This window comes from Mauremys reevesii, linkage group 7 (assembly GCF_016161935.1).
Source record: "Mauremys reevesii isolate NIE-2019 linkage group 7, ASM1616193v1, whole genome shotgun sequence".
Taxonomy (NCBI): domain Eukaryota; kingdom Metazoa; phylum Chordata; order Testudines; family Geoemydidae; genus Mauremys; species Mauremys reevesii.
In genome coordinates this window covers 103,088,293-103,112,790 of record NC_052629.1, presented here as the reverse complement: position 1 = coordinate 103,112,790, position 24,498 = coordinate 103,088,293, and the positions used below count along the sequence as shown (strand labels likewise).

At 44.8% G+C, this 24,498-nt stretch overlaps 1 protein-coding gene and 1 long non-coding RNA gene across 4 annotated transcripts in view; one reads left to right on the top strand and one right to left on the bottom strand.

Annotated features, from left to right (window-relative positions):
• The window catches only part of RAB7A (RAB7A, member RAS oncogene family), a 29,760-nt gene extending 11,395 nt beyond the window's left edge, over positions 1–18,365 (top strand). Inside the window, exons 2-6 of the mRNA XM_039546526.1 lie at positions 10,321–10,381; positions 12,157–12,283; positions 15,469–15,687; positions 16,660–16,788; positions 17,045–18,365. Of these exons, the coding sequence (XP_039402460.1) occupies positions 10,329–10,381; positions 12,157–12,283; positions 15,469–15,687; positions 16,660–16,788; positions 17,045–17,140 (624 nt within the window). The 5' untranslated portion in view covers positions 10,321–10,328 and the 3' untranslated portion in view covers positions 17,141–18,365. The remainder of the gene's footprint in view (positions 1–10,320; positions 10,382–12,156; positions 12,284–15,468; positions 15,688–16,659; positions 16,789–17,044) is intronic.
• Positions 17,835–24,463, bottom strand: LOC120409087. Of its 3 annotated transcripts, XR_005601108.1 has the most exons (4): positions 24,396–24,451; positions 23,671–23,764; positions 21,069–21,181; positions 17,835–18,322 (listed from the first exon to the last, which is right to left on the bottom strand). It is a non-coding gene; the product is annotated as an uncharacterized LOC120409087 (long non-coding RNA). The 3 variants fall into 3 exon arrangements; XR_005601107.1 differs by lacking the exon at positions 23,671–23,764 and having other exon boundaries at positions 24,396–24,463; XR_005601106.1 differs by lacking the exon at positions 24,396–24,451 and having other exon boundaries at positions 23,671–24,005.
• Positions 24,464–24,498: the final 35 nt, after the last annotated feature.

Here is a 24,498-nt window from a genome sequence, read left to right as displayed (position 1 = left end):
TATTGGCTTATGAAACCTGGTTGGTGGAACCCTGCAGGATGTAGTACCCTCTGTAAAACACAGCACTCCAGCAGCATGTCTCACTACCAGCATTTCAAAAGCTGATTGGAAACTGAGGCTCTAGACTGACTGAAAATTGCAATAATTAGTTTGAACATTTCTCCCAGAACAAGTCCACTGATCACTTGTTGACCCATGAGGTGCTAACTGGTCACATGGTGCTAGCTGCTCATTTTTCAGCTGTATCTATAGGTATCTAATCTGCAAAGAATGGAAACAAGGAGCAGCCTGCCATCTGTTTCTTAGGGTGGCTATTTCCTCTTTTGGGACTGGAGTTGCCAGCCACCAATGTGGTGGTGGAGGGGGAAGAGCACAGTAAAGGGAACAAAACAGGTGGGTAGTAATGTATATGATTTGAGAGGGGCAGTAGCCTATGAAACACTGAATTAAAATGTGGCCCATATCAAACCTTAAACCCAACTTGGTGAAGCTTCTCAAATTATCAACTTTCTCAAAACATGCTTGATTCCTTTTTTTGTGCTACTGCTCATCAAGAGGTCTATCTCTGAAGTCCTAATTGACAAGAGGATACTAAATTCTATAGAAACACAATCCACTTAAAATACCATTAACACTTCCTGTAATTTAGGAGACTTAATTACTTTCTCATACATCTGACAGGAAGTTGCCATCTGTTACTGCCACTATACAGATGCATCTGAATGTACAGGTACCATCTGAGGTGCTGTACAGACAATAGTGAGTTCATCAAGGATGGTACTAGATACTTAAGTGTTTGGAGAAAAGCTTAAAGTGAGGTTGTTTTTGTGTAACCATAACACAGCGCGCACACTAATAATTACAGGCAAATTGTATTTGAGTTTAAGGAGCACTTCATCCAAACAGTAGCTGTTAACTGACTTCAATGTAAATAACTCAAGAGCCTCCTAAAGACATCTTTTGGCTTTAGTTACAGTAGCTGTGTAATTCTAATGGCATAACTTGTTCCATAGGGGAAACTAAGTAACTGTTGTAAATGATGCCTGAAGGGTACTTTCTTAACATGCCAGCAAGAAGTATTTTGCTCTGTGGGACTCTGGACAATGTTCTCAAGGTAGCTTATAATCCATTTAAAAGTACTCTGTATGCACAGTGACTCAATAGGGTCAAGGAATGTTTGCCTGGGCAGAGATCTCTAATGTCTGAGTCATAACAGAATAAGCAAGGCTGTACCTAATGCCTAACTGACATGCTATTCTGGGTTGCTATTCAACTGCATCACTTAACGAATCAAATCATGTCACATGGATCTGCTCATTCAGTTAGATTTCTTGTATTGGGCTCTACTTAATGGCATGAAAACTGGATTGGTCATAATGGATATCACATCCTGCCCAAAACCTCTAAACACATGGGTCAGACTAGCTGTTAACAAAGCTATTTTAACAAGCAGCCAGTTAACTAGTTCAGTCACTACATTTGCTTCATCTCTAAACCACCCCTGGTTTAGGTCACACTAACCACCTAATGTGGCTGAATCCTTCTGCAACAATGTGTGGTGTTCAAGATCGTACTTTGACTGAACAGCTACCATCAAGTTTAGTTCTGATATCCAGTGTTGAGCATCTAAACTTCAGATGTAACTTTATTCACCAAAAGGTCACAATTTGCATTAGTGGTATATGTTGAACCCATGGTGGACTTTACTTCTGACAGCACATGTCAGAATAGAAAAAGGCACTTCAGTTACAGTACTTCAACTTGATGGGTTATTAAATTCCTGAGAAATTGCTTTCTCGGCTGCCCAGTTAGCAGCAAAATTATGCTGCTCTCTTGCAAAATACTGTAAATAGACCTCTTTCATGGGAGATACCCAGAGGCCTGGTCACCTCCCATGAATCTTCCCACTTCTAGGATGGAGTAGTAGGGAAATTCAGTCACATGGCAAGCTAGAAGAATGATTCAGGACCATGGGTGTCCACTTAGCTTAGTATATCTTTTATTCTGTATTGTTTGTTTGTCAAAAAATCCACACATTCTTTCCACTTTAATGTCTCTTAAATGACTTTCCCTCATGCAGAATGTCTTGACTAGTGAGTAATAGAAATATCTTGAAGCAGACACCATCCTCTGGATGTTTAGCTCAACTTACGAGTAACTTAGCATGATAGGGAAATGTCTTAGTTTTTCCCTACACTAGCCCTGGAGTGGAGGAGTCACAGTATAAGCCTTGACTGTAAGCAGTTGCATGTGAGGTTTTGTTGTATCACTTACTGAAATATTAACTTCAAATAACCTGGCATGATTTTCAGTTACTCTGCTACTGGGATGCCTGCTTGGTCAAAGATCCCATAGTATCCCTCTACAAGAGCAGAGGTGTTTGCCATGCTGCCCTGGCTACATCAGCCAGGAGGAATACCTATACCACTGCTTCCTACATGTTAGAGACATAACAGAGCACTGGTTAGTGTAAAATGGATACTACCTATTTAGTTTCCTCTTCCTTAACGCCCTCCATCCTTTTACTCACATGGAGGCACCAAAGGGAACATTGTATTGTTCTAGCTGCCCCATGCATTCACTGATGGTCCTTTTTTCCTCTGCTGTTTAACACTTTCTCACCTACTATTTTGTGCATCCGAGCCACTCACCTAGAACTTAAAAGGTATCAGATTCATAGTCAGATGGCTTAAACTCTCTGCCACCACTGAAGATATAGGTGGGAAGCAACTGCCTTCTCCCTTTCTGTTGGCTGGCAAAGGGAGGAGGTAAGGGTTCAAACTGCTCTGGTTCTAACTCTTGTATGAGTGTCCCTACCAGTAATACCCAAGACTCTCTCTTCCACACTCTGCAGAAGGGAAAAGCGCTGTTCCGCTTTCAATCTCTGTGCTTCCTAGCTATTGTCCTGAATGTCCCTGCTACTCTGCCTTCCATTTTTTGTCTGTTCTTGGCAGTATTTTCAGTTTCTCCATGCTTCCACTGCTTGGAGTGGAAAACTGACAAACTGGTAACTTTGCAATGCTACAAGCAACAAAATCACTAGGACTCTCTTCAGACCTTAAGACAACAGCAATGCATTACTTACACAGGTCTCAATTGAAAGCTTAGACTTGGCAGGAGCTGATGGCTTTCCCAGGAGTGCCTATTCCTCACCCTGAAAATGAACTTTTCAAGCCCCCTTCATGTTCTAGGTCTGAGGCTCTCAACCTTTCCAGACTACTGGACCCCTTTCAGGAGTCTGTCTTGCATAAACTAGTTGCTTACAAAATACAAAAGTGTTACAGCACACTATTTACTGAAATTGCTTTCTCATTTATATCATTAACATTCAAGTTGATTCTATATTGTATTTGCATTTAGTGTAGTGTGTATGACTTGTTTACACTGCTCTATATACACATCACAGGAAACTTTAGTTTGCACTGACTTCACTAGTGCTTTAAGTAGCCTGTTGTAAACCTAGGCAAACACCTAGATGAGTTGATGTACCATCTGGAAGACCTCTGCTTACCCCCAAGGGTATGCATACCTCTGGATGAGAACCACTGTTCTGGGAAACAAACTCCTCACCATAGTACAAGGCAGACTCATCACACATCAATGTGCTCTACACCCATTAGACAGCAGACTACCGTAAAGGTAACAGATATGGATGTTTTGGGACATTGGCCTGTCTCAGCTTGTGCATCCATTCAGTTGATTATCATATAACTTAGCCTCAGACTTCCACTTAACTCTCTTATGTGAGCATCTCTAGGGCATCCTTTTCTCTTGATGTAGAGATGCATGTTTAAACAGCTGTTCCTGTCCCTGGGAACAGGAAACAAAAGGGCACAGTCACAGTGGTATCTCATGCTGCCTCTTGACAATTGCAGAAGAACTTCTAATTTGCACTTTACATAAGCACTTATTTCTCTAATGACCACTACAGCATTCTGGAGTATACCAAATGGAGTTGGGGGAACAACTTCCTAGGTAACTGCTGACTCTTGGGAACTATCCAGTAGTTTTAGCTATGATGCTCACCTGGCTATCCGGAATCAGAATTAGTAAAGACAGATCTGCTCCTTGCCTGGCTAGCAGATTTGAGCTAGGGGTTCTATTTTTTGAGAATGTAGATGTCTGGATTATGCACACTTCGGTATGGCTTTTAGATTTAGCCTCCAAGGCTGCTGGATCAACCTGTACTCTTGGGAGGGAGAACTTCTTAAGTCATGAATACAGCAAAGGACTCTTTTTTTTTTTTTCTCTGTTTAGAGATTATCTAGTTCCCCAAGTGATTAAGCCAGCAGAAAGGAATGCTGCTTAGTGACTGACAGGAGTTTTCAGATGGTCTCCAAGAATGGCTAGCTGGAGCCAGTAGTGCAAGAAATGTGAATATGCTCTCCTACAAGATAACACCATCAGGTCTGAATGACTCTTTATTAGAACAAAGTCTAATTCCTCACTAAGAGGGTCTACACACTTGGTATGTCAGCTCAACATTTCTAGTCTGGTACTTGTGATAAGTGATCTAGACTGGGTAACTGGACTACTGTTTATCCAATGTAAATCTCTTTGGGCCTGCATACTATTCTGATAACTAGCTTATCCAGGCCAGCACAGTCTTTTTAGAGAACAAAACTTGCAAACAAAGGTTTCAGGAAGCTGCTTTAGAATAGCAATTGATCTTCCATTTCTACTGTAAACATGTGGCAAACTGTCTTGTATGCTCTAGTTCTCTAAAGTAATAGGTTCCAGGAACCCAATATCACAAACAAATCAGTGGTTATGTAAGCTTGGTAAAACTTAAACCAGTTCAGATTAGGCACAACAGGTTCCCATCAGTAAAGGGACCAGGTCATACCATGCTTAGTTTAGTCAAAGCAAAGGTAACACAGATTCATGTGACTAAATAACTGACAAACATGGAGCATAGACTCTGATATTCTGGAGAGGAAGAGAATCCCTAAGGATTTGCCACTGTAGCTGAACTGGCACTCCCTCCTTGTGCAGACGTAGCGTATGCTGGCTTTCAGTAGTGTAGCTTACACCAGTTCCCAGAACACAAGCTTATACCAGCAAGAGTGCTTATGCTAGTATAACTGCATCCCCATCGGGGCTCTTCCTGGCATAGCTATATCAGTGAGGGGTGGCTCTTCACTAGTCTGTGCACACTCTCTCTCCTTCTCTTCCCCTCCAACACAGCATGTGCTAGACCAGCAAAACTAAGTCTTGCCTGAACTAGAGCAAGTTCACAAAACTACTCTCCAAATGGACATGCTCTTGACAATTCCCTCAGGTTTTTTGTCCTTAAATGCAGGAACGTTATCCATCTCCAAGCTTGTGTCAATATTGGCAATTGAACACCAACTTTTTGTCTTTCGGAGGTATTAAACCTCTTCCCCCCCCCCACCCCAATTTTTGGTAACAAGTGCCACCATGAACAGCGCATTGTTGGCAGGAGTGCTCTCCTGCCGACAATGCAAACACCACTTATTGGGTGTGGAAACTTTTTTCAGCAGGAGAGCCCACAGATAGCAGCTGCACTGCCCAATTTTTAGCAAACAGCTGTGTTGCTAAAAGCTGTGTAGTGTAGACATAGCTTGGGGGGGGGGGGGAGAGATACGCACTCTCTTTTCCCCTTGGTTGGGGCTGGGGTGGGTGGGGGGAGTGGCACTTTGCTGCTTGAAGTGCTCTAACAAAAGAGCCTTGGTTCTGAGGCTGTCTCCATGGCTTAGAGTAGATTCATGACTGACAGTGAAAATCTGTTCAATGCAAGTTTCACTAAAGTGGAGGTAGTTGCACCTTCAATCATCCACCACTGATTTTAAGACAACACAAATATTCTAAAGCCTTTGATACTAAAGGCACTATCAAACTTGGCTTGGAATAGCCTTTGTAAAATCTCTCAAACCTATTGGAAGAATGAATGTCCCATAGAAGGCTTTCCATAACACACTACAGCACTGGTGTATGAGAACCTGCTTAAGCATGCAACTCCTTCCATATGAGGATCTCTTGCCATGAGACAAACTCAGTGTAAAACACAGGTATTCCCCAAAGACAAGAGAACCTCTTCCTAAGGTGCAGAAGGGTGAAATTTCTAGAATATGCCCAAGACCGAAGGGGCTTAACGACAGTTGCCTGTTCCAAGTGAATTGTATTCCCACCAGGCTGTGGCCCAAGGAAACAGATTAAGGAAGAAAGCACAGTTGGAGGGGATGTCAGGCTCATCTGTACCCTTGTTTACAATCTCCTATTGTACACCAAGGCAGCTCCACCAGTCATTCTGTAGAAACCTACAAAGCAAATCTGGTGTAACCCAAATAAGTAACAGATGGCTGTACCTGCCATGAACAACAAATGGAGAACAGGAATTTTGATCATCAGTGTAATAAAGTCACACTTCTGTACCCTCTTCATGCTCTCCTGGCCTGTTTGTAGTGATGGCAGTAATGTACTGATCCAACACCAAACCTGGCCAGAGGTGCTCCAGTGCACAGGTCACTGACTACATCTGAACTCAGATGGGTTCTGTATGGCTTAGCTATAGCTTTTAAAGCTGTCAGTTCATGTTGATGAATAAGGGACCCAGCTGTTCATGCACAAGCACTAATGGCTACAGTCTCCAAAGAATGGACACTGGCTTAATGTGCTGGTCAGAATGTAGTAGGACTGTCCATGCACAGCATGCTCAGTAAGTAAAACACAGATCTTAGAAAGATGAGGCACATCTTAATTTCTTTCTAGCAAGAAGGATCTGTCGGCTGTAGAACTCAGCTTGCTACCTTCCTGGGCACCAGAGCTGTAATACTCAGCAGTTACTTCAGACTGGTGTAGATGGAGTCTGAATGGAAATAGAATATGCAACTAAACTTTTCTAAACTTGATAACCTATTTAGTCTATAGAATGCTAGATGGGTCAGTCCCTTAAAATGGCATAATTTCAGTTTGGCTATTGATATTAAATCACTCTGATGCATCAGAACTTCACATCGCCACTTTGAGCAGTACAGCCAGCCTCCTGAAAGGCAGTAATGCCAATGACTAATACTTAATTTCTAAGGGTGAGGTGTCAGCCTAGCAATTCCCATGTCTAAAGTGATTCATAACCTCTTAATTTCCCTCTTAATCTGTAGTTTCAGAACTACAGGGCTCCCAATGGAGCAGTAAATAAAGTCACTCTACGGCCAGAGTATACGTAACTTTCTAAGTTACTGGGAGCTCCACAAACACCACTTCCATTTACTTGACACCAATACATCTGAAGTGGCACAAGCTGCCTCTAAATGCCAGGAAAAAGTGTATTGGCAGTGGTACTAAAATATTTCTAGGAGTAAAACCGAAACTGTAGTAACTTGTTTACATATAGAATTTACTTTCAGTTTTAAAAAACTCTTTTGCTAGAGACGTGACTCAACAGTAATTGAGGGCACACCAGTAAGACTACTTTGTACATCATGACTCTTTACAGAGATTAAAGTGGTTTTATAAACCAAAGTTAGTCTAAACTGTGCCATACAGTTATCTGCAAGCTGCTACTTCAGGGTACTGTCACCCTTCTGAGGTGAAGGTAGTGTGGACTGTAAGGCTTGGAAAATCAATTAAAAAAAATAGCAGTAGCATGAGTGAAAACTGCTGCAGTTTTTGCAGCTGCAGTTTTTGCAACACAGGGAGGTGGAAGTCAGCTTCTAGCTGTGGCTGCTTGAGGGGGCACAGCAGCTAGTGAGGTGCTCCTATCCTTGAGGTGGAGCAATGCTGCTTCATCTCACAGCTCTGACCTGGCTTGGGGAAGGAATCAAGGCCTGGCTCGCTCCATGTTCAGCTCCAGCCCAGGCTGCTGCTGTTTGTCAAGCCAGCAGAGGGAGTGGGATGGGAATGGTGCCCCACAGCAGTACCCATCAGACCCAAAGGAGACACCACAGGAGCTGAGACAGCTCCATTGTTACTAGTCAGCACAATAGCAAGTGCCACTACCAGTTGTAACATGAGTATGGGGGTCCTTGCCCCTGTGATGGGATCAAGTGGGGGATGGATCCTGGTCTTAGCTCCTTGCCAGCTGTGGCGGTGGTGGTGTCTTCCTGGCTGTGACCAGGGATGGGGGCAGCAACTCCTGGCCTGCTGTCCTTTTTCCCCCAGGATTGGACCAGCCAACTACATGACTGGCCCACTCCTTCTCTTCTCCCACTCCTGCCCACAAGTAGCTGGGGCCTCAGTGGGGAGGTGGAAGCAGGGATGCCTGCTTCAGTCCCCTTGCTGTTAGCCCCAATACTGTCATTTCCCCCTAACATCAGTTTTCTTGCAGTCCATGAAATTGTTACTCAAGGGCTTGAGTATAAGGCATAAGTCTGTTTACATAGCACTGCTGAGTGGTGTCAATGAGAGTAAACTTCTGTGTACCCTTCTCTTGCTAAGAGTATTAAGCAGTTGACTGTGCCGGTCAATGTCAAATGGTATCAGTGAATGCTCTTCAAACTCTTCTTCCAAATAAACTCTCAATCACTCCCGACACACTCCCATCAGTTGTCAGGAGTGAGTCCAAATCTCAAGTCAATCCCACTTCTCTGTCTCAGTTATACCATTACTGTTTGTTTCCTATATTAAGAACTGTCTGATTAGTTAAGATTGGATCAGAATCTGCTGTGACACTTACTAGAATGATTCAATGCAAGCAGTTAACCCCAACAGCATCTTTGCTCTGAAAAGGGGGTAGTTGGATGGGGGAAAGGAGCTCTGTAAAACTGGCTGAAACATGAAGATGAGTAACTTTAAAGTTAATCTTAAAATACTCCTTTTGTTTTCCTCTCTAGAAAACAGATTGAGAAATGTGTAGGCCTCAGCAGAATGCTAAACTGGTGAATTATGGGGTGCCCTCTGGCTTTGTGGGACAAATAAATGAGATTGTTCTGCAGCAGTTAGACTTAGTGTTTACACAAAGATTCAGTACTGCTTTAACTGGTTTAAGTGGTCCTAAAGGGTTTTACACTGGTTTAACCCAGACTTATTGTGCTAGTGCCTGTGGGTCCTAGATGAGGGCTGGTGCTCCTTTGTACTAGGCCCTACTAAGTCTATAATCTAAGATAAGATAACAGATGGATGTAGACAGATAAGAAGCACAAGGAAACTATGGTATGTAGATAAGCTCAAAATGGCAACAGAGTATGCTTCCATCTGTGCTGTGCTGAGAGGAACATTAAAAATGCCTTTAAGGGCCCTAAGCTAAACATAGTACAAACCCATCTATGCTGGACAACCATATGCTTTAGAAAGTGGTGGTGCTAGAGTAGTATCTAAACTTGGGTCCTCAAACTTCTAGCCTAGTGAAGAGGACCTCAGAAGCAGAAATTCTATGTACTGTTCAGCTCCAGTCAGTTATTCCAAGTACACAAGTCTTCAAACCCTACTGATGCCACAGCTGACTCTTCTAAGAAGCTTACCTTGGAGGAAGTTCCTGTCAGAAAATTGACAGACCCTTAGCACCATTTTTGCTAAGACTTTTAAACATTTTAAAATGAGACATTCTTGTACGCAAGGATTTTGGTTTTAATTGCAGGAGTCTCATTGGGGATGAGGATTTTTTTGCAGAGCAGTTAGGAACCACTTTTTCTAGTGTTAACATAGGCTGCTCTCTTGGGTGCCATTGCTCAGTGCCCCTGCACATACCATAGTGATCTAGACTCCAGTTGAAAACACATGCGACAAACTCTTATAGAAATGCTACTAGTAAAGGTCCCCATCCTGGTTCTCTTGCTATTGCATGTATCCTCTAACCTTACTCTGGAACACCTAATACTTCCCTCTTAGCGTGACTTGCCTAGAAATAGAACTCTAATCCGTCCTGTCTGTGGTCTCACAAGACTTGACAGGGCCGAGAAGCCCAACTCTAACTGGTGCTATTAGGCTACACTAGTTAAGCTCAGCACTACCAGGTGAGTCAGTTTGGGCCAACATGTCCAGAAGAAGCCAAACTGGACAGCCTTATAAAATGTAGTGCGGGGGGGGGGGGGTGCTGTAGCTCAGGCTACAGTAGCAGACTGCCCACCTCTATGCCATAAACTTGGTATAAATGGTGTGAGGCAATGGAAGCATAAACCAATGAGCAACCACTAATTAGTAACTTGGTGAGCCAAGTAGTAATTGTATTGTAAAGCTCCAGAAGTCTCTGGTTGCATTTAAAACTTTCAGGCATACAGGATGGGTTCCCTCTAATATTTTCGCTAGAAGAGCCACAGGATTTCTATGAGCTGTTTCAATTCCATGTTAACGTCCTCACTTTTTGTGATGATAATGTGCAGTCACTTCCTCCTGAGTGATGGGAACTCATCTCTTTCCTTTTAGTTTGAAAGATGACTTCTAGGAAGAAAGTGTTACTGAAAGTCATCATCCTTGGAGACTCTGGGTAAGTGGCGGAGCCTTTAACTTAATGTAAATGACTTGTGTCCAGCTGAAGTGTCCCGCAATGTGGCTTGCAAATGCTTGTGTTCTGCCCTAGTTAGGAGCAGTGAAGTATTGGATATTTGGGTTGTGGAAAACAGCTGACTACTATGCTGCCTTTATGGCTTTAAGGACACTTGACTATCCCTTCTTCCCAGTTTGTCCCCAATTCAGTATTTGGCAATACTGTAGATTGCCAGTACTTCTAAAGCTTCTATGGTAACTCAGCTTGGTAAAAATAATCTTCTAAATCTGCATTAGAAACCTCCCAGGAACAAGACTTCAGATCTCCTAAAGCTTTTACCTTCGCATTGGGCAATGAGGAATGGGATCCTAAAACAACAAATACTGTGCTAGCCACTCACTTGGCTTGGCTCAAATGTTGTGATCTGGGAGTACTGAAAATAGGCTTCAGTGATACCTTGAGCAAAGATGTAAAACTTCAGCTTCCTGTTAATCAGTGAAGCAGACACTTGCTTTTTGTTCCTGGATTTACTGCACAGTCATTTGACCCTGAATCTCATCAGATAAACAAATCTGTCCCGCCACATCCAACAAGCTGCTGAACAGAGAATACTTGGCTGCCTTGAGGGAGTGGCTATAACCTCTAAGCTGGTTTCTCTGGGAGAATCTCCGCTCCCTAGGCTACTTCACTAAGCAAGTATGTTAGGGTCTGTCTCCACGGGACATAAAGGAGGAGTTTGGCTACTGTAGCAATACCATTGAAACGATCTTATTCATAGTGTTAGATTCCATTAGCTGTTTTCACTACCTGGGGCAAGGGTCACTTGATAACCTGAAGGAACTTGAGGTGTGAGAGCAATATAGCTAATTTCTATTGGAAGCCAGTTCCTGCCCCTTGGCTGAAGGCCTAAAATCAAGTTTGAGGGGGTCCCATCTCCTCATCTTTTGAGGACTAGAATCTTCTAAAGCAGTGTCTTCAAACTGGCACGCCCTTCCAGGCCAGGGGAGAGGTGCCACAAGCCTATGGTGGGGGAGGGGTGGCATGGGGCTGTCTGGGCCAGGGCAGCAGAGTGCACAGGAGTCCCCAGTGGTCAGGGATGGGGAGAGAGCTGCCCTGCTCCAACTGCAGTCTGCTAGACTCCCTGCACACTCTACACTCCCTACTGCTGCCCTAGCCCAGACACCTGACTGGCCACAGCTCTGAATATTTCCCTCCAGAGCTTGCAGGAGTGACTGGCCCTATGCTGGGGGAGGGAGGGCAAAGAGCCCTGCTCTGCACCAAGTAGGTCTTTGGGGATGGGCTCCAGCCAAGCCCTGCTGCTCCAGGCATGAGCTACCCACTCCCCCAGTGTGTCTCTGTCCTTGGGAAAGCCTTCCCCGTGGAGGGAGGGGATGGTGCAGCAAAAGTTTGGGAGTGTCTGTACTAAAGCAACACTTCCAAAAGTGCTTGTCATTACTCCCTTTCCTGGTCAGAACCAAATGGGCTGGTTGAGCTTACACAGCCCCCAAAACTAACTGTATTATGCAATCTGAACCTCTCTTGCTCAAGGAGTTTCATAGTCACTTCTCCTGTCCAGGATGATGTGAGTGTCTTCTAAATGTCCCACTCACTGTGATCAGGCATTTGGTCAACACACTTCTTCAGAGTGAAGGTCCTGGTACCTCAGTCATGCTATTAAATAAAGCAAAAACACTTGGACTGAATCTGCTGTGGGTATCAATGCTGTCTGCAGAAACTACTGGATTAGTCTTGCCTCATTTTGTTTCTTCCTGTAGGGTGGGGAAGACATCACTCATGAACCAGTATGTGAACAAGAAATTCAGTAACCAATACAAAGCAACAATAGGAGCAGACTTCCTGACAAAGGAGGTGATGGTGGATGATAGATTAGTCACAATGCAGGTAAGGGTAGTGACTGAGCTGCTAGCTCATCTGTTTACTTGTCTATATTTTTAAGAGGTTTTCACAGCTCAGATGTAGAGTGCTCAGGATTGAGCAGAAGTACACATTCATGCCAAATGTAAGCAGCTGAGGTCAGCATTTCTGTGCTCATTCATAGTAGTAGTCCCTGCATATTGGCTCAGGATTGAATTAACTGCAGGTGACCCATAGCCATAATGATTCTACAAATATCTCTGCTGATGCCTTAGATCTTTTGCATTCCTTAGCTACTCTTCTCCATTTGGCCATCAATTTCTAACCATCTCAGATACTAAATGCAGCTCCTCAGTTCCATTTAAGGGAAGGCGGGAGAAGCCTTTCTCAAAGGGCAAGAAGTAGAGATCAGGGGAAGGCCTCAAGGTGAAGCCATCACATGGTGGGGCATTCTGAAGGCTGGCTGTAACCAGTCAAAACAGAAGGCCTTATAGCAACCAGAGTACAAGGGTGGCATAAGGGAGACTGTATCCTGGGCTAAGATCCAAGAACTTTAGTTCAGATACAGTCCCAACTTGCTTACGTGGATGAGTGGGAAGTATCCTCTCCTTATCAACTGAATAAATCTTCCTCACATGGGTGGGAGGAGAAAGCAGAGTAGTTGGAGCCAGGCACCCATGAAAGGCCTCTTACAGGAATTGCTCCTTTCTCTAGCAGACTGCAGGTTAGTCATGTACATAAGTCTAACCACCTGCTTGTAAGGCCCTGTCTACAGTGGCCTAGACAGTAAGTTGGGGGAGACTTGTTTACCAGCAGTTCCAGCCAAAATAGCTTCCCATCCTATGTGGCAGAGCAGTGTAAACAGGACTCTATGCAACCTAATAACACCAGTGCTTAGTTGTTTTGGTGTTCTAACACTGCTTTATTTGTGTATGGGACACTTATAGAGCTGCTGGGTAGTATTCCCACCAGGTCCCAGGCTGGAACACTATCAGACTTGGTTCCTTAAACACACTAATACAAGGATGCTCCAGGAGTACAATAGCATGTCTAGACTTTTAGTGTATGTAGACCCTGAATGTTCTAGGCTAGAACACTACTTTCGTTGGAGTGGCTGGCCATGACCTGTTTGGCTTGGAGATTGCTTTTTTTCATACACACAACCTAGGCCAGTGGTGCACAAACTTTTCCAGCTCTCTCTTCCCTCCTGCCCTTAACAGAATCTGTCTGTACCCCTCCTCCACTACTGCACAGCCAAGGCTTCCTCAGCAGCAGAACTTGGGCTGAAGGCAGAGCTGGGGATGGGGGAGGAGCTGGGGCTACAGGGGGAGTGGAGCAGCATTTGGGGCAAGAAGTGTGGTGCTCCCTGTCTGCCCCAATGGGGCAGGGCTAGGGGGAGGAGCAGGACTAGAAGCCTGGCACTCCCTCCCCACTCTCTCTCTGTGGAGGCTGGCCCAGGCCCTGCTCCCTGCCTCCCAAAAGTTCCTCCACACCTCCCTAAGGAGGCCTGCCCCTGACTTAGGCAGGGGGTGGGGGCTAAGAGGGAGTGTGCAGTATGATAGCTGAACCCATCAGGGTGATGTGGTCTAGTCTAGAAGACAATCCACCCAACTGGCTTAACACTTCCCATACCAAATGTCAATATTCCTGATCAGTGGGTAACAGAACTGCCAGGTCACTAGTCCAGTCTCTAGAACTGATAACTAAACAGATCCTCTGTAGGAAGATTCAATAAATCCTCTTCTCCTCTCCCCCCCGTTGAAAGGTTATGAAATAGGCAGCTGAGGGAAGCCCTTCCCTGGCATGTCAAGTAATGGCTGGCTTACCCTCCGAAGCATGAAGACTTGTATCCCTCAACTTCCTATTCTGATGCTCATTAGCAAAGTCAGCCTCCTCAAATCCTAATCTTTTCTTCAGATATAAAGAGCTATAGAAGGGAAACATCTACTGGAAACTCTCATGTTCCATAGAAGTATTTCAGGGGGTAGCTCTCTAGTGTGGATGCTCTTCTGTGGACAACCTGTCCACCCAACTTCAAATGGGCTAAAACACAACTGCCATCATACTTCCCCAACTCTGCTGCAGATTTTGCTCTGTTTCTTAAACAAAAGGGAGTGAGACAAGGCAGGGAAGAGATTTCCCAGGACTCACTTTAACAGAACCTGCTGTTGAACTTCCAGCTTGCAATTAAACTCAAACCAGCTGCAGGCAGGAATCTAAATGATCAGAACTTCTAGCTGTCTTGTGGAAATGAGAAATGCATTGAATCTGACTGGAAATCACTCTGGGAGCAGGGGGAAGGAATTGCATGGTAGAATTCCTGACCAAGTCACATTGGCTTGTAGAGTTCTTAGTTTGTTTCTGCTGATTGCTTGGCTATTGGTGGGGTTGAGGTACATGGTGAAACTTGTAAAAGATACATGAGCATATGAAAGCACTACTGAATTCTCAAATCTGTCTGAAAAGCTCAAGAGGAAACTTATCTTCCAAATATGACTCAATGTTGTTCTCAGATCTAGACTCCCTGTGGCTGCCTACTCTGTATCTCTTGTAAGAGTGCAACATACTTTGGGATTTGATCGTGGAGACTATACATAAGTTGGTTTTCAAAAGCAAAGTCACTTATTTTAAAAACCTCTTTCTTGATGAACTGCTCTAAATTGAGACAGGATTCTGAAATTTGATACAATTCTGAAACTACAGTAGTCTTGCCTCTTACAAGGAGCCAGAGGGCCTTTAGAAAAGGCCCTTTTTGCTCAGCTTATAGTGACTTCTTGGACACTATGTGCAGGAGATGTAAGGAAAAGTCCCTAAACTGCTCTCAACACTGCCATGAGGCTGGTTGAGGACTGCAGAATTCCAAGGAGCATTGAATGAGCAAACATGCTAATCCCTCAGTTTGAACAATGGCACTAGAGCAGGGATTCTCAGACTTTTTTGTACCAGTGATCCTTTTCACACAGCAAGCCTCTGTGTGACTCCTCCCATAAATGAAAAACACTCTATTTAACACCATTATAAATGGTGGAGGCAAAGCAGGGTTTGCAGTGGAGGCTGACAGCTCTCAACCTCCCCATGTAATAACATGGTGACCCCCTGAGGGGTCCCTACCCCCCAGTTTGAGAACCCCAGCACTAGAGCTGCCCCAAGACTCTTATCTGGGCTAGTAAGTAACTTCTCTACTAACTTGTCCCTCTGCTTTTTTTCTATAGATATGGGATACAGCAGGACAGGAACGGTTTCAGTCTCTGGGTGTGGCCTTCTACAGAGGAGCAGACTGCTGTGTGCTGGTATTCGATGTGACGGCTCCAAATACATTTAAAACCTTAGACAGCTGGAGGGACGAGTTTCTCATTCAGGCCAGTCCAAGAGATCCTGAGAACTTCCCTTTTGTTGTGTTGGGAAACAAGATTGACCTAGAAAACAGACAAGTAAGTCAGTGGCCTTTCTCTAAAGCTTTTGAATTGGAGAGCTTGTCAGGACAGTTCTAAGAGGCAGCTTAGTCTTGGCCAGAGCAACAGGGCAGCTTATAAAGAGTCACAGCCAACACTGTTTAACCTGGGTCCTTGAGAAGAGCTACCCATCTGGCCTCTACAGAGGCCTACATTCCCTTGCTGAGAAGGAGCATAACATTAGAGGAAACATGAGGCAGTGGTTCAGAATGTGCAGCACAGATGCTAGTTCAGTCTTATTTAGCAACTCCAAGCCATCTAAAGACTGTCTTACTCCATGCAGTTCCTGGTCACCTCTGGCTTGGAGAAAATGTTGCTGGTCTGTCTTGCATGCTGTGTGGAGGAGAGGGGGTATCCATTGTGACCATAGGGTTTGCAACATAAAGGGGAGGCTTCCTCTCAGGAATCGGGGGGGGGGGGGGTGAACATCCTTCAGAATACCCTCAAGCAAAGATTCAATCTCTGTCCTAAAATCCCAGCTGTTCTCAAACTGACTGGGTCTGCTAAAGCCTTTCTCTTGCACATTGCCCATGCAGTGAAAGTTAGGAAGTCCATTGTAACATCCAGCATATACCTGACCCTTTTGTATTCTTCTCCCCCCTCCCCTCCCAAGGGCTGGGGAGAGTTTAACCATGCAGATGACTCCATAGTTCTTGGAGAACTGATGCCGAAATGCTAGGTAGTGATGTTAAACTAGCTGCATTCTAGACAAAGTATCTAACACTTGCTACAGCTGTAGCAAAATCTTACTGCACTTAAGATTTAAACCATACTATATTGGCCTTCTACCTAAAGCAGCAGCTTTGACTGATCAAACTGGATGCTAGCTTTCTGTCCATAGGTGTGGTAGGTGTTTTCTTAATTAAAAAAATCTCCACTTGGCAACCAACACTAGCACTGAGTGCCCTTTGCATAGATGAAGGTGGTGATTCTTCCCTGTTTCTCATACAGGTTACCACAAAACGAGCACAGGCTTGGTGCTACAGCAAAAATAACATCCCGTACTTCGAAACTAGTGCCAAGGAGGCCATTAATGTGGAACAAGCTTTCCAGACGATTGCACGAAATGCACTTAAACAGGTATGATGTAAAGAAATATCTAATGCCCTCTAGTGGCTGTCCAGTTACAATTCTGCATGCAGAATCTAAGCAATTCATGTTGCATTTAAGCTAATGCCACTAGCAAGAGACATGCTGAATTTGACTTCCCTGCATCAGTATCTGCCCATTCCCAAAGGTGGTGTCAAGTGCTGACTTGGCACACTCAGTCTGAAAGACTTCAGTAGCTGAGAATAAGGAGTAAAATCTATAACTGGTGACTCTCTTCTCTCCTTAGGAAACAGAGGTGGAGCTTTACAACGAATTCCCTGAACCCATCAAACTAGACAAGAATGACCGAGCAAAGGCCACTGCAGAGTCCTGCAGCTGCTGAGATGGAGATGGAGGGGTTGAGCACAGTCCTTCACAAACAGATCACACTTAGGCCTTCAAACACAAAGCCCCTCTTCTATGTAAAAACAAATAAACTCCCATCTCCAGCTGCCAAAATCCTCCCATCTACCATGAGCAACTGTAAGCCCATTCCTCTACACAGAACTCATCCATGTCCCTACATCCTTCCACATCACTTCATGGTAACAGGCCTTTCTCTTAGTTTAAAATGGAAAATCTTATGTATGTTTGGAACGTAAGCTAATTTCAGGTGTCCAATGGAAAGAAACTGTTTACAGGTAATCTGTGTAACAAGTGACATACATTTTTAACTGTCTTGTGTTCCCCTGTGAAGGCTGCAACTGGAAAGGCTGATTACCCATAGTTCATTGCAAGCTCAGCACTCAGTCCAATTAGGTTGAGTTTTGTATGTATCTGTTAATGCTTGTTACTTTTAACTAATCAGATCTTTTTACAGTATCCATGTATTATGTAATGCTTCTTTAGGAAAAATCTTATAGTACATGTTAATATATGCAACCAATTAAAAATGTATAAATTAGTGTAAAATTCTTGAATTACATGTTTAAGTACTGAAACACAGATTTCCTAGAAAGGTGAGGAGGACGCTGAAATGCAGTGTGCTAGCAATGAAGTCCAGATAGAGGCAGTATTCTGTACAGTAGAAGCAAGAATTATGTAAACCTTTTTATTGACTTTGAGAGCTGAAAAAAGCTTCATCTCCTGGAAAATCTGTCTGGCTTCCTTGTAGCTAAATTTTCAGAGGATGATGTGCATACTGGATTATTGGATTCCAAAAATTAAATACAGCTGTCAAATGCTCATCTTGTTTGTTCACCTTCCCTGCCCACTTAACTTTTTTAAATGTTCTGCAAAGAAGAGTCTGAGGTGTTCCAGTGACTTCCCACCTTTGTGGATGGAGCTCTCATCTTTCCCTTTTTCTGGGTTGAGGTAGTCATCCCTTGACAAATGACTTGGATTATAAATCTTTTCTCCCTTCTTGCTGACCACTAATCTGGAATTTTTGGTATGGAAAAACTTGGTTGTCCCCTCCCTTTCCTCCTCTTCCCTAGTCCTTGTTCTTGCATTTGTAGCTTGCTTCAATGGAACACTTCTACCTGTTTTCCAGAGGTCTACATTCTAGTACGTAGGCTGAGCAATTCTGTAAAGACAAACATGATGCCAATAAACTTAATGAGAATGAATTTCTTGGTTTTCCTCCCTGTTTCTGATTATCTTCCCTACTACTAAACTGTCCCTGACTCTCTGTAATGGGAACTCTTGGAACTAAATTAAAGTGAGCCCTTCCTAAATGAAGAGCCTTGTCTACCACCCTTTCTATTAATGGACTTTTCTCTCTAGAAAACAGCAGTGATCTCTGTAGCTTTAAACTCTTGAATAATGGAAATGAGCAAGCTTTTTAACCACTTGATAAAACTCCTAGAAAAGGCTTGTGTGGAGCTGTCTTCTAGAGACTCCCAGCAGATGATGGAACAGGTTATGGGGAAGTTAAGGCTCTAATTGCATCTGCTGTACAAGTGGACAGTCAGCTTCATTGTATGATCCTCTTGGAGCCCTAGGCAGTTCCTGTAAAATCATGTTTACATTAATGTAGACATGATTTGGCTGATGTGCAGTCCCTGCCTGGTGGTCATGCTCTACAGAACAAGTGGTGTCTAACTGCTACACCCAGGCACTCCTGTCTGCAGGAAGAAGTGTTGTACTACACTTCAGTGCTGTGGAATCTCCTTGACACTCCTCTCTCCTGCCATCTTTGTATGGACTGTTAACCACAGTACTAGCCTACTGCTAAAGACAGATGCACCAAGTCAAGGTCTTGGGGGTGGGAGGGAAGGGACGGGCAAACCAACTCTGCTGCCAGCTCCAACTGACTTTTCTCTGCCTCAATATCTACAAGGCCTCAAATTCCAACACTAGCTTTTTACACTAACCCTAGTGGGGGTTCTTATTGGTCAAAGTGAATGTTCTAAGCCCAGGGTAGGCAACTTATGGCATGTGTGCTGGAGGCAGCCTGTGAGTGCCAGTGGCACTAACACTGCCCAGGCTGCCAGTTCAGGGGCCCCTGCATTTTAATTTAGGCTTCTTAAACGCTTTAAAAACCTTATTTACTTTACTTACAATAGTTTAGTTATATATTAGACTTATCAAGAGACCTTGTAAAAACATTAATGTATTACTGCAGTGGTTCTCAAACTTTTTTACTAGTGACCCCTTTCCCATAGCAAGTCTGAGTGCAACCCCTTTAAATATAAAGTGTTATAAATTAAAAACACCATTATAAATGCTAGAGGCAAAGTGGTGTTTAGGGTGAAGGCTGGCAGCTTGTGACCCCCCCGAGGGGTTCTGACCCCCAGTTTGAGAACCCCTGTGTTAATGGCACATGAATTAGAGTGAATAAATGAAGACTCAACACACCACTTCTGAAAGGTTGCCGACCCCTCTAAGCTTTGGCAGCTGGTCATGCTACTTAAGCTGCAGAGGCAAGACCATAGCTTAAGACAGCAAGCAAATGTAGTGGGGTGGAAGAACTCTTCCGGAGAGGGAAGGATATATCCCTTTTCCCCTGCTTTACAGATAAAGTCTAGACTGAGTAAAATTCAGTTTGTGTTGTGGGGGAGGGAGGCCAGTGCCGTGACACTGATTTTTAATCATAAACAGACCAGAGCAGGCCCCTGTCTCCAACATTTTAAAGCAGAGCTCCTGGCTGGAGCTTACTTCTAGTGTAGGAAGCCTCTTACTGCTACAACCAACTCCTCTCCACAGTGAGGAAAGCCTCCAGCACCCCACACACAATTGGAGATTGAGGGACTTCTACAGAACTCGAAGTGTCTGATGGCTCTACAGGCCACTCCACCATTGCTTTTAATCCATTAAAGCAGTACTTAAATCCCTGAGAGGTGGTGCTGGTGCAGTGTGTTCTCTCCTGCTGCTCTTTCCCATAGTGGGGTGTGCTGGTGCAGCACTGTGAGCTCCTTACTTGGTAGAAAAATGAGTCCAGTGGCACCTTAGACTAACATTTATTTAGGCATAAGCTTTCATGGGTAAAAAAAACCCACTTCTTGAGATGCATGGAGTGAATACTACAGATGCAGGTGGAATATATACTGGCACAGCTACCCCTCTGATACTTTACTTGGTCATGTAGACTGCACTGGCTAAATAAAAGGACCATCTGTTCTTTCCCCTACAGCAGGCACTTTTTGTGCTAAAGGCATAACATGGAATGCAAGATGGCTTGCAGAGCCTTCAGGTGGACTTAGACCAAGGTTTCCTGGGCTCAGGATGCAACTTCTTGTTCCATAGCAGAGTCAAAAGGCATAAGAATGAAGCTTGAATCTCTTGTCTCAGCATCTTATGGCCTGGCTGTTGGCAGTAGCCCAGTGTTCCACAACAAAAACACATGTTGCAAAGGCTATAGGCTGGTCTGGTGGCTTTCAAAACACAGGCCCTTCCTGGGCAAGAGCTGCTGCTGTTCATAAGTCAAAGTAACTATTAAATAGTCCTTATGTCTGCTGTCTGCCACATGTTCCTTTCTAAAATCTTCCCTAGTCTCAGGCACATTCTGCTTCTAGGCCCAGCCTTCCTGCATCTCTCCAAATCCCACTTCAAACCATCTCTTAATTTCTTTCCTCTCAGTACCACCTTTGCTTTATTTTAGTGTCTCATCTTTACACTGCTTTGCATAATCTAGACTCACAGTGGGTGCTAGGTAAATCAGCTCCTGTCTAGGCTAATTAATTTCTCTGCCCCAAAAAAGCAAGACTTTTTGCCCCATGAGTGGGAGTGTAACAATGATGTGCTCAGTAAGTTATGTAGCCCAGCAAATAAAATGTTTTTGAATACTCATGGGGCTGCTGGCTGCCTGCAATACAGTGTTAGAGACTTACCTAGTCCATCGAAATGCAATTGCTGATCAGCAAAGGGAAGGTCACGTGCAGCCGTTCATGCACACCAGTAGCAGAATTGCTGTTGGGCCATGACCTCCAACTCTGGGCTGGGCCTGGAGAAAAGGGCTCCTTTGCTGTTTCAAATTTAAAATAACTAGGATGCAAGTGGTAAGGCTTGCTTGGAATGAGCAGCAGCATGTCCTTTCAGTTACTAATAGATTACACTGAAGTTAAAACTATCTCCATCAAGTTATTTTTCAAATAACTCAGGAGCCCTCTTATGTGAGTCTCTCCTTAGTCTCAAATTATATTCTATTGTCGCATTTAAATGCCAAGGGAATTTCAACCTCCCTGAACCTCATTGTACACTGTGGTTGGTCATAGATTGTAAGTCCAGAAGGCACTAAAGAGAGCTTTCAATAATGCTTCCCTGTTTGATGTATTATCTGTATTGTAACAGCATCTGCCAGCCTCTTAGGATCAGGGTTTCATTGTGCAAGGTGCTGTACAAATATAGGAAGACTTAATCCCTGTCCTGAGCAGCATGGGAGCAAGCTCATTCAGCCCCTCTCATGCACTTGAATAGTATTTTGATATTGCTTCTAGTCTAAAGAAACAAGCCTCTTCTGCAGTTCAGCTAGTGTGGAGAAAAGGGCAGCAACTGGCATACCAAAACCACCATCTTCCTCCTCTATTCTGTTTCCTGATGCCTCAGTCCTTAGTAAACCAAGTTCAGGTGTGCACTCAGGACACCTATTTCACCATGTGCAGTTTAACGTTTGATTTAGTACCATGTTGTTTGGATGGGGATGCACTCTCAAATGTTGGATCATGGGTGGGGGAGCTGGTCAATAGCCAGACCTCCCAGGGCTGCTTCATTTGTGAGCAACTGGCACAACAGTGACATACGTTAGGTGAAGTGAATGACTTATAGATCTGCAGCAAAAAAATCTCTATTTGCCCAACGCTGCCGTGATTTGCTGTTGGCCTTGAGTTAGAAACCAACACCGAAAAGAATCAGACTATGTGGAAAGCTCCAACATCCAACAAATATATGAGAGAATTTCTAGGGCTCATCACCCATGTGTCGGCCTAGAAGGAAGGGATGCTTCTGAGTTTGGGGAGTGGGGCAAGTTTGGTTTGAGTACAGGTACAAGTAATTAGGTTTTCTGAAGAAGAGGATTGGTGAGGAGGAAAATGATTCTGATCTCAGCTCTAATATGAGGGACAAAGTTACTAACTCTCCATGAAGCTGCTGTCCACACTAGGGTTGTGTCTGTGCTAGCCCCAATGTTTTGTAAGAACAGCTGTTAGCAGCCATCTAGCACTGTTTCTGTAGTATAGCTGTGTTATGCTTTAACCACCATTCAGGACCACAAAGGTTAGTGAAGCTGTGCCAGCTAACTGTTACTAAGAGATTTTCAGCTCTAGTGTGAATCCTAAAGTGCCAATCTACAAACGGCCAATGAAATAGGATGTGGAACTGACTAGCAATACAGTTTTAATCCACAAAAACAACAAGGAGTCCGGTGGCACCTTAAAGACTAACAGATTTATTTGGGAATAAGCTTTTGTGGGTAAAAAAACCCACTTCTTCAGATTCTTCTCTTTGTTGTTTTTGTGGATACAGACTAACACGGCTACCCCCTGATACTTGACACCATGCAAGGCACTGAGTTTTAATCCAGTTTGGCTGGCTGCTGAGGACAGGGCCTGTAGGGGTATGTTTACACTGCAGCTGGAAGTGAGCCTCCCAGCCCATGTCAACAGGCTTGAGTTAGCACACTAATAATAGCAGTGTGTGGACATTGTAGCTCCAGCAGAGACTTGGGTTAGTCACCTGAGCTTCAGCCGACAGGGTCAGGCGGGCCAGCAAGCCTGAGCTGCTTCCTTAATCACAATATCCATCCTGCTATTTCTAGTGTGATAACTCGAGCTGAGCTAGTGCAAGTCTCTGTACCTAGGCTGGGAGGCTCACTTCCCACTGCAGTGTAGGCCTAGCCTGAAGGTTTGTGTATGCCAGACTTTGTACTATTCACTGCCCAGGAGTATGCCAGCTGGAGAATGTGACCAGCTGATGGGCTGAATGAGCTGCATTTGGTCCCTAACTCTCTGAGCATCCTTTGCTTATAAAAGAGCAACTCTGTAAATCTGACTGTGTTGGTGTTTGCTGCCGGGGCTGCCATTCTTGTGATTTTCACAAAAGTCTTGCAATAGAGATTTTCTTAAAGCCTTAGGTCCAGAGTGATGCAGTTAATGTGAGAGTCTCTTACACTGAAATACCATGTTTCTAACCCTCGTGGTTGTGAGGGCAAGCCTGGAAATGTGGCTCAAGTGTATCCCAGTGGCTGGGTGAGCTGGCTATGGGGGTAGGCATTCCTGCCCTTTCAGCACCCTCAGCCCACTGTGGTGAGCATCGTGCCCGTGGGAGTGCCAGTGTGTTTGCCGCACTGGTGTTGAGGGAGGTTTTCAGTAGAGTTAAGCTAGCTCAGTTGAGCTAACTCTATTGGAAAACAAAAACACACAATTTTTCCCCTAGGCCAGACAGGGCTGTAGAAGGTGGTCATTAAACTGAGCTGGATAACAGGATCTAGCACCACACCTTTAAATCTGTGTGTGTGGCTCGGCAGTGGTGGCCCTTCACTATCGCATTGTGGTGTCCCCCAAGGTGGCTGAACACGCCCTGTCCTAGCCCTCTAAAGACACAAACATTGAGTCAGCTCTGGGGGAGGGAACTGGAGTTGCTGTTCCTGGGCCCGCAAGGGAAGGGGCGGCAGGAATTGAAGCTTGATCCTTTAACTATAAAACTCCACTCCACCCCCCAGGTGAATTCGCTCCCCTAAGGGGATGAGGGCAGGGCTCTGGGCCAGAGCCAGAACAAGGAATTTTTGCGCCCGAGACAAGGGCCGGCTCCAGGCTCTTCGGCGACAATTCTGCAGCGGGTCCCTTAGTCGCTGTTGGAGGGAAGGACCTGCCACCGAATTGCTGCTGCCACTTCATTCATTCTTCAGCAGCAAGTCGGCAGCGGGTCCCTGAGTCCCTCACAGAGAAGCGCCGCCAATCACGGTAGAGCTGTGCCCCTCCGCTTTGCGTGCCCAAGGCAAGTGCTCGCCCTTGTTATGGCACTGCTTCGGGCTGCTCTGGAGATAGGTGGGTGACCCGATGCCGGATCGTAGTCCTGGCATGGGCCCTATCTGCCCTTCGCAGCTCCAGAGAAGAGTCTCTCCAGCTTCCCACTGCTCCCTCCCTGAGCCAGCGGGGTCCTGGCGTGGTGGAGGAGCGGGGTGCTCTGGCACCATGGGGTAGGCATTCCTGCCCTTTATGCACCCTCAGCCCACGGTGGTGACCTGACACGTTCCCATCCCCGCTGCTGCCGCCGCTCCCCTCCGTTCTCTGCGCTGAGGCTTCCCAGCTCCCGCACCGCCTCATG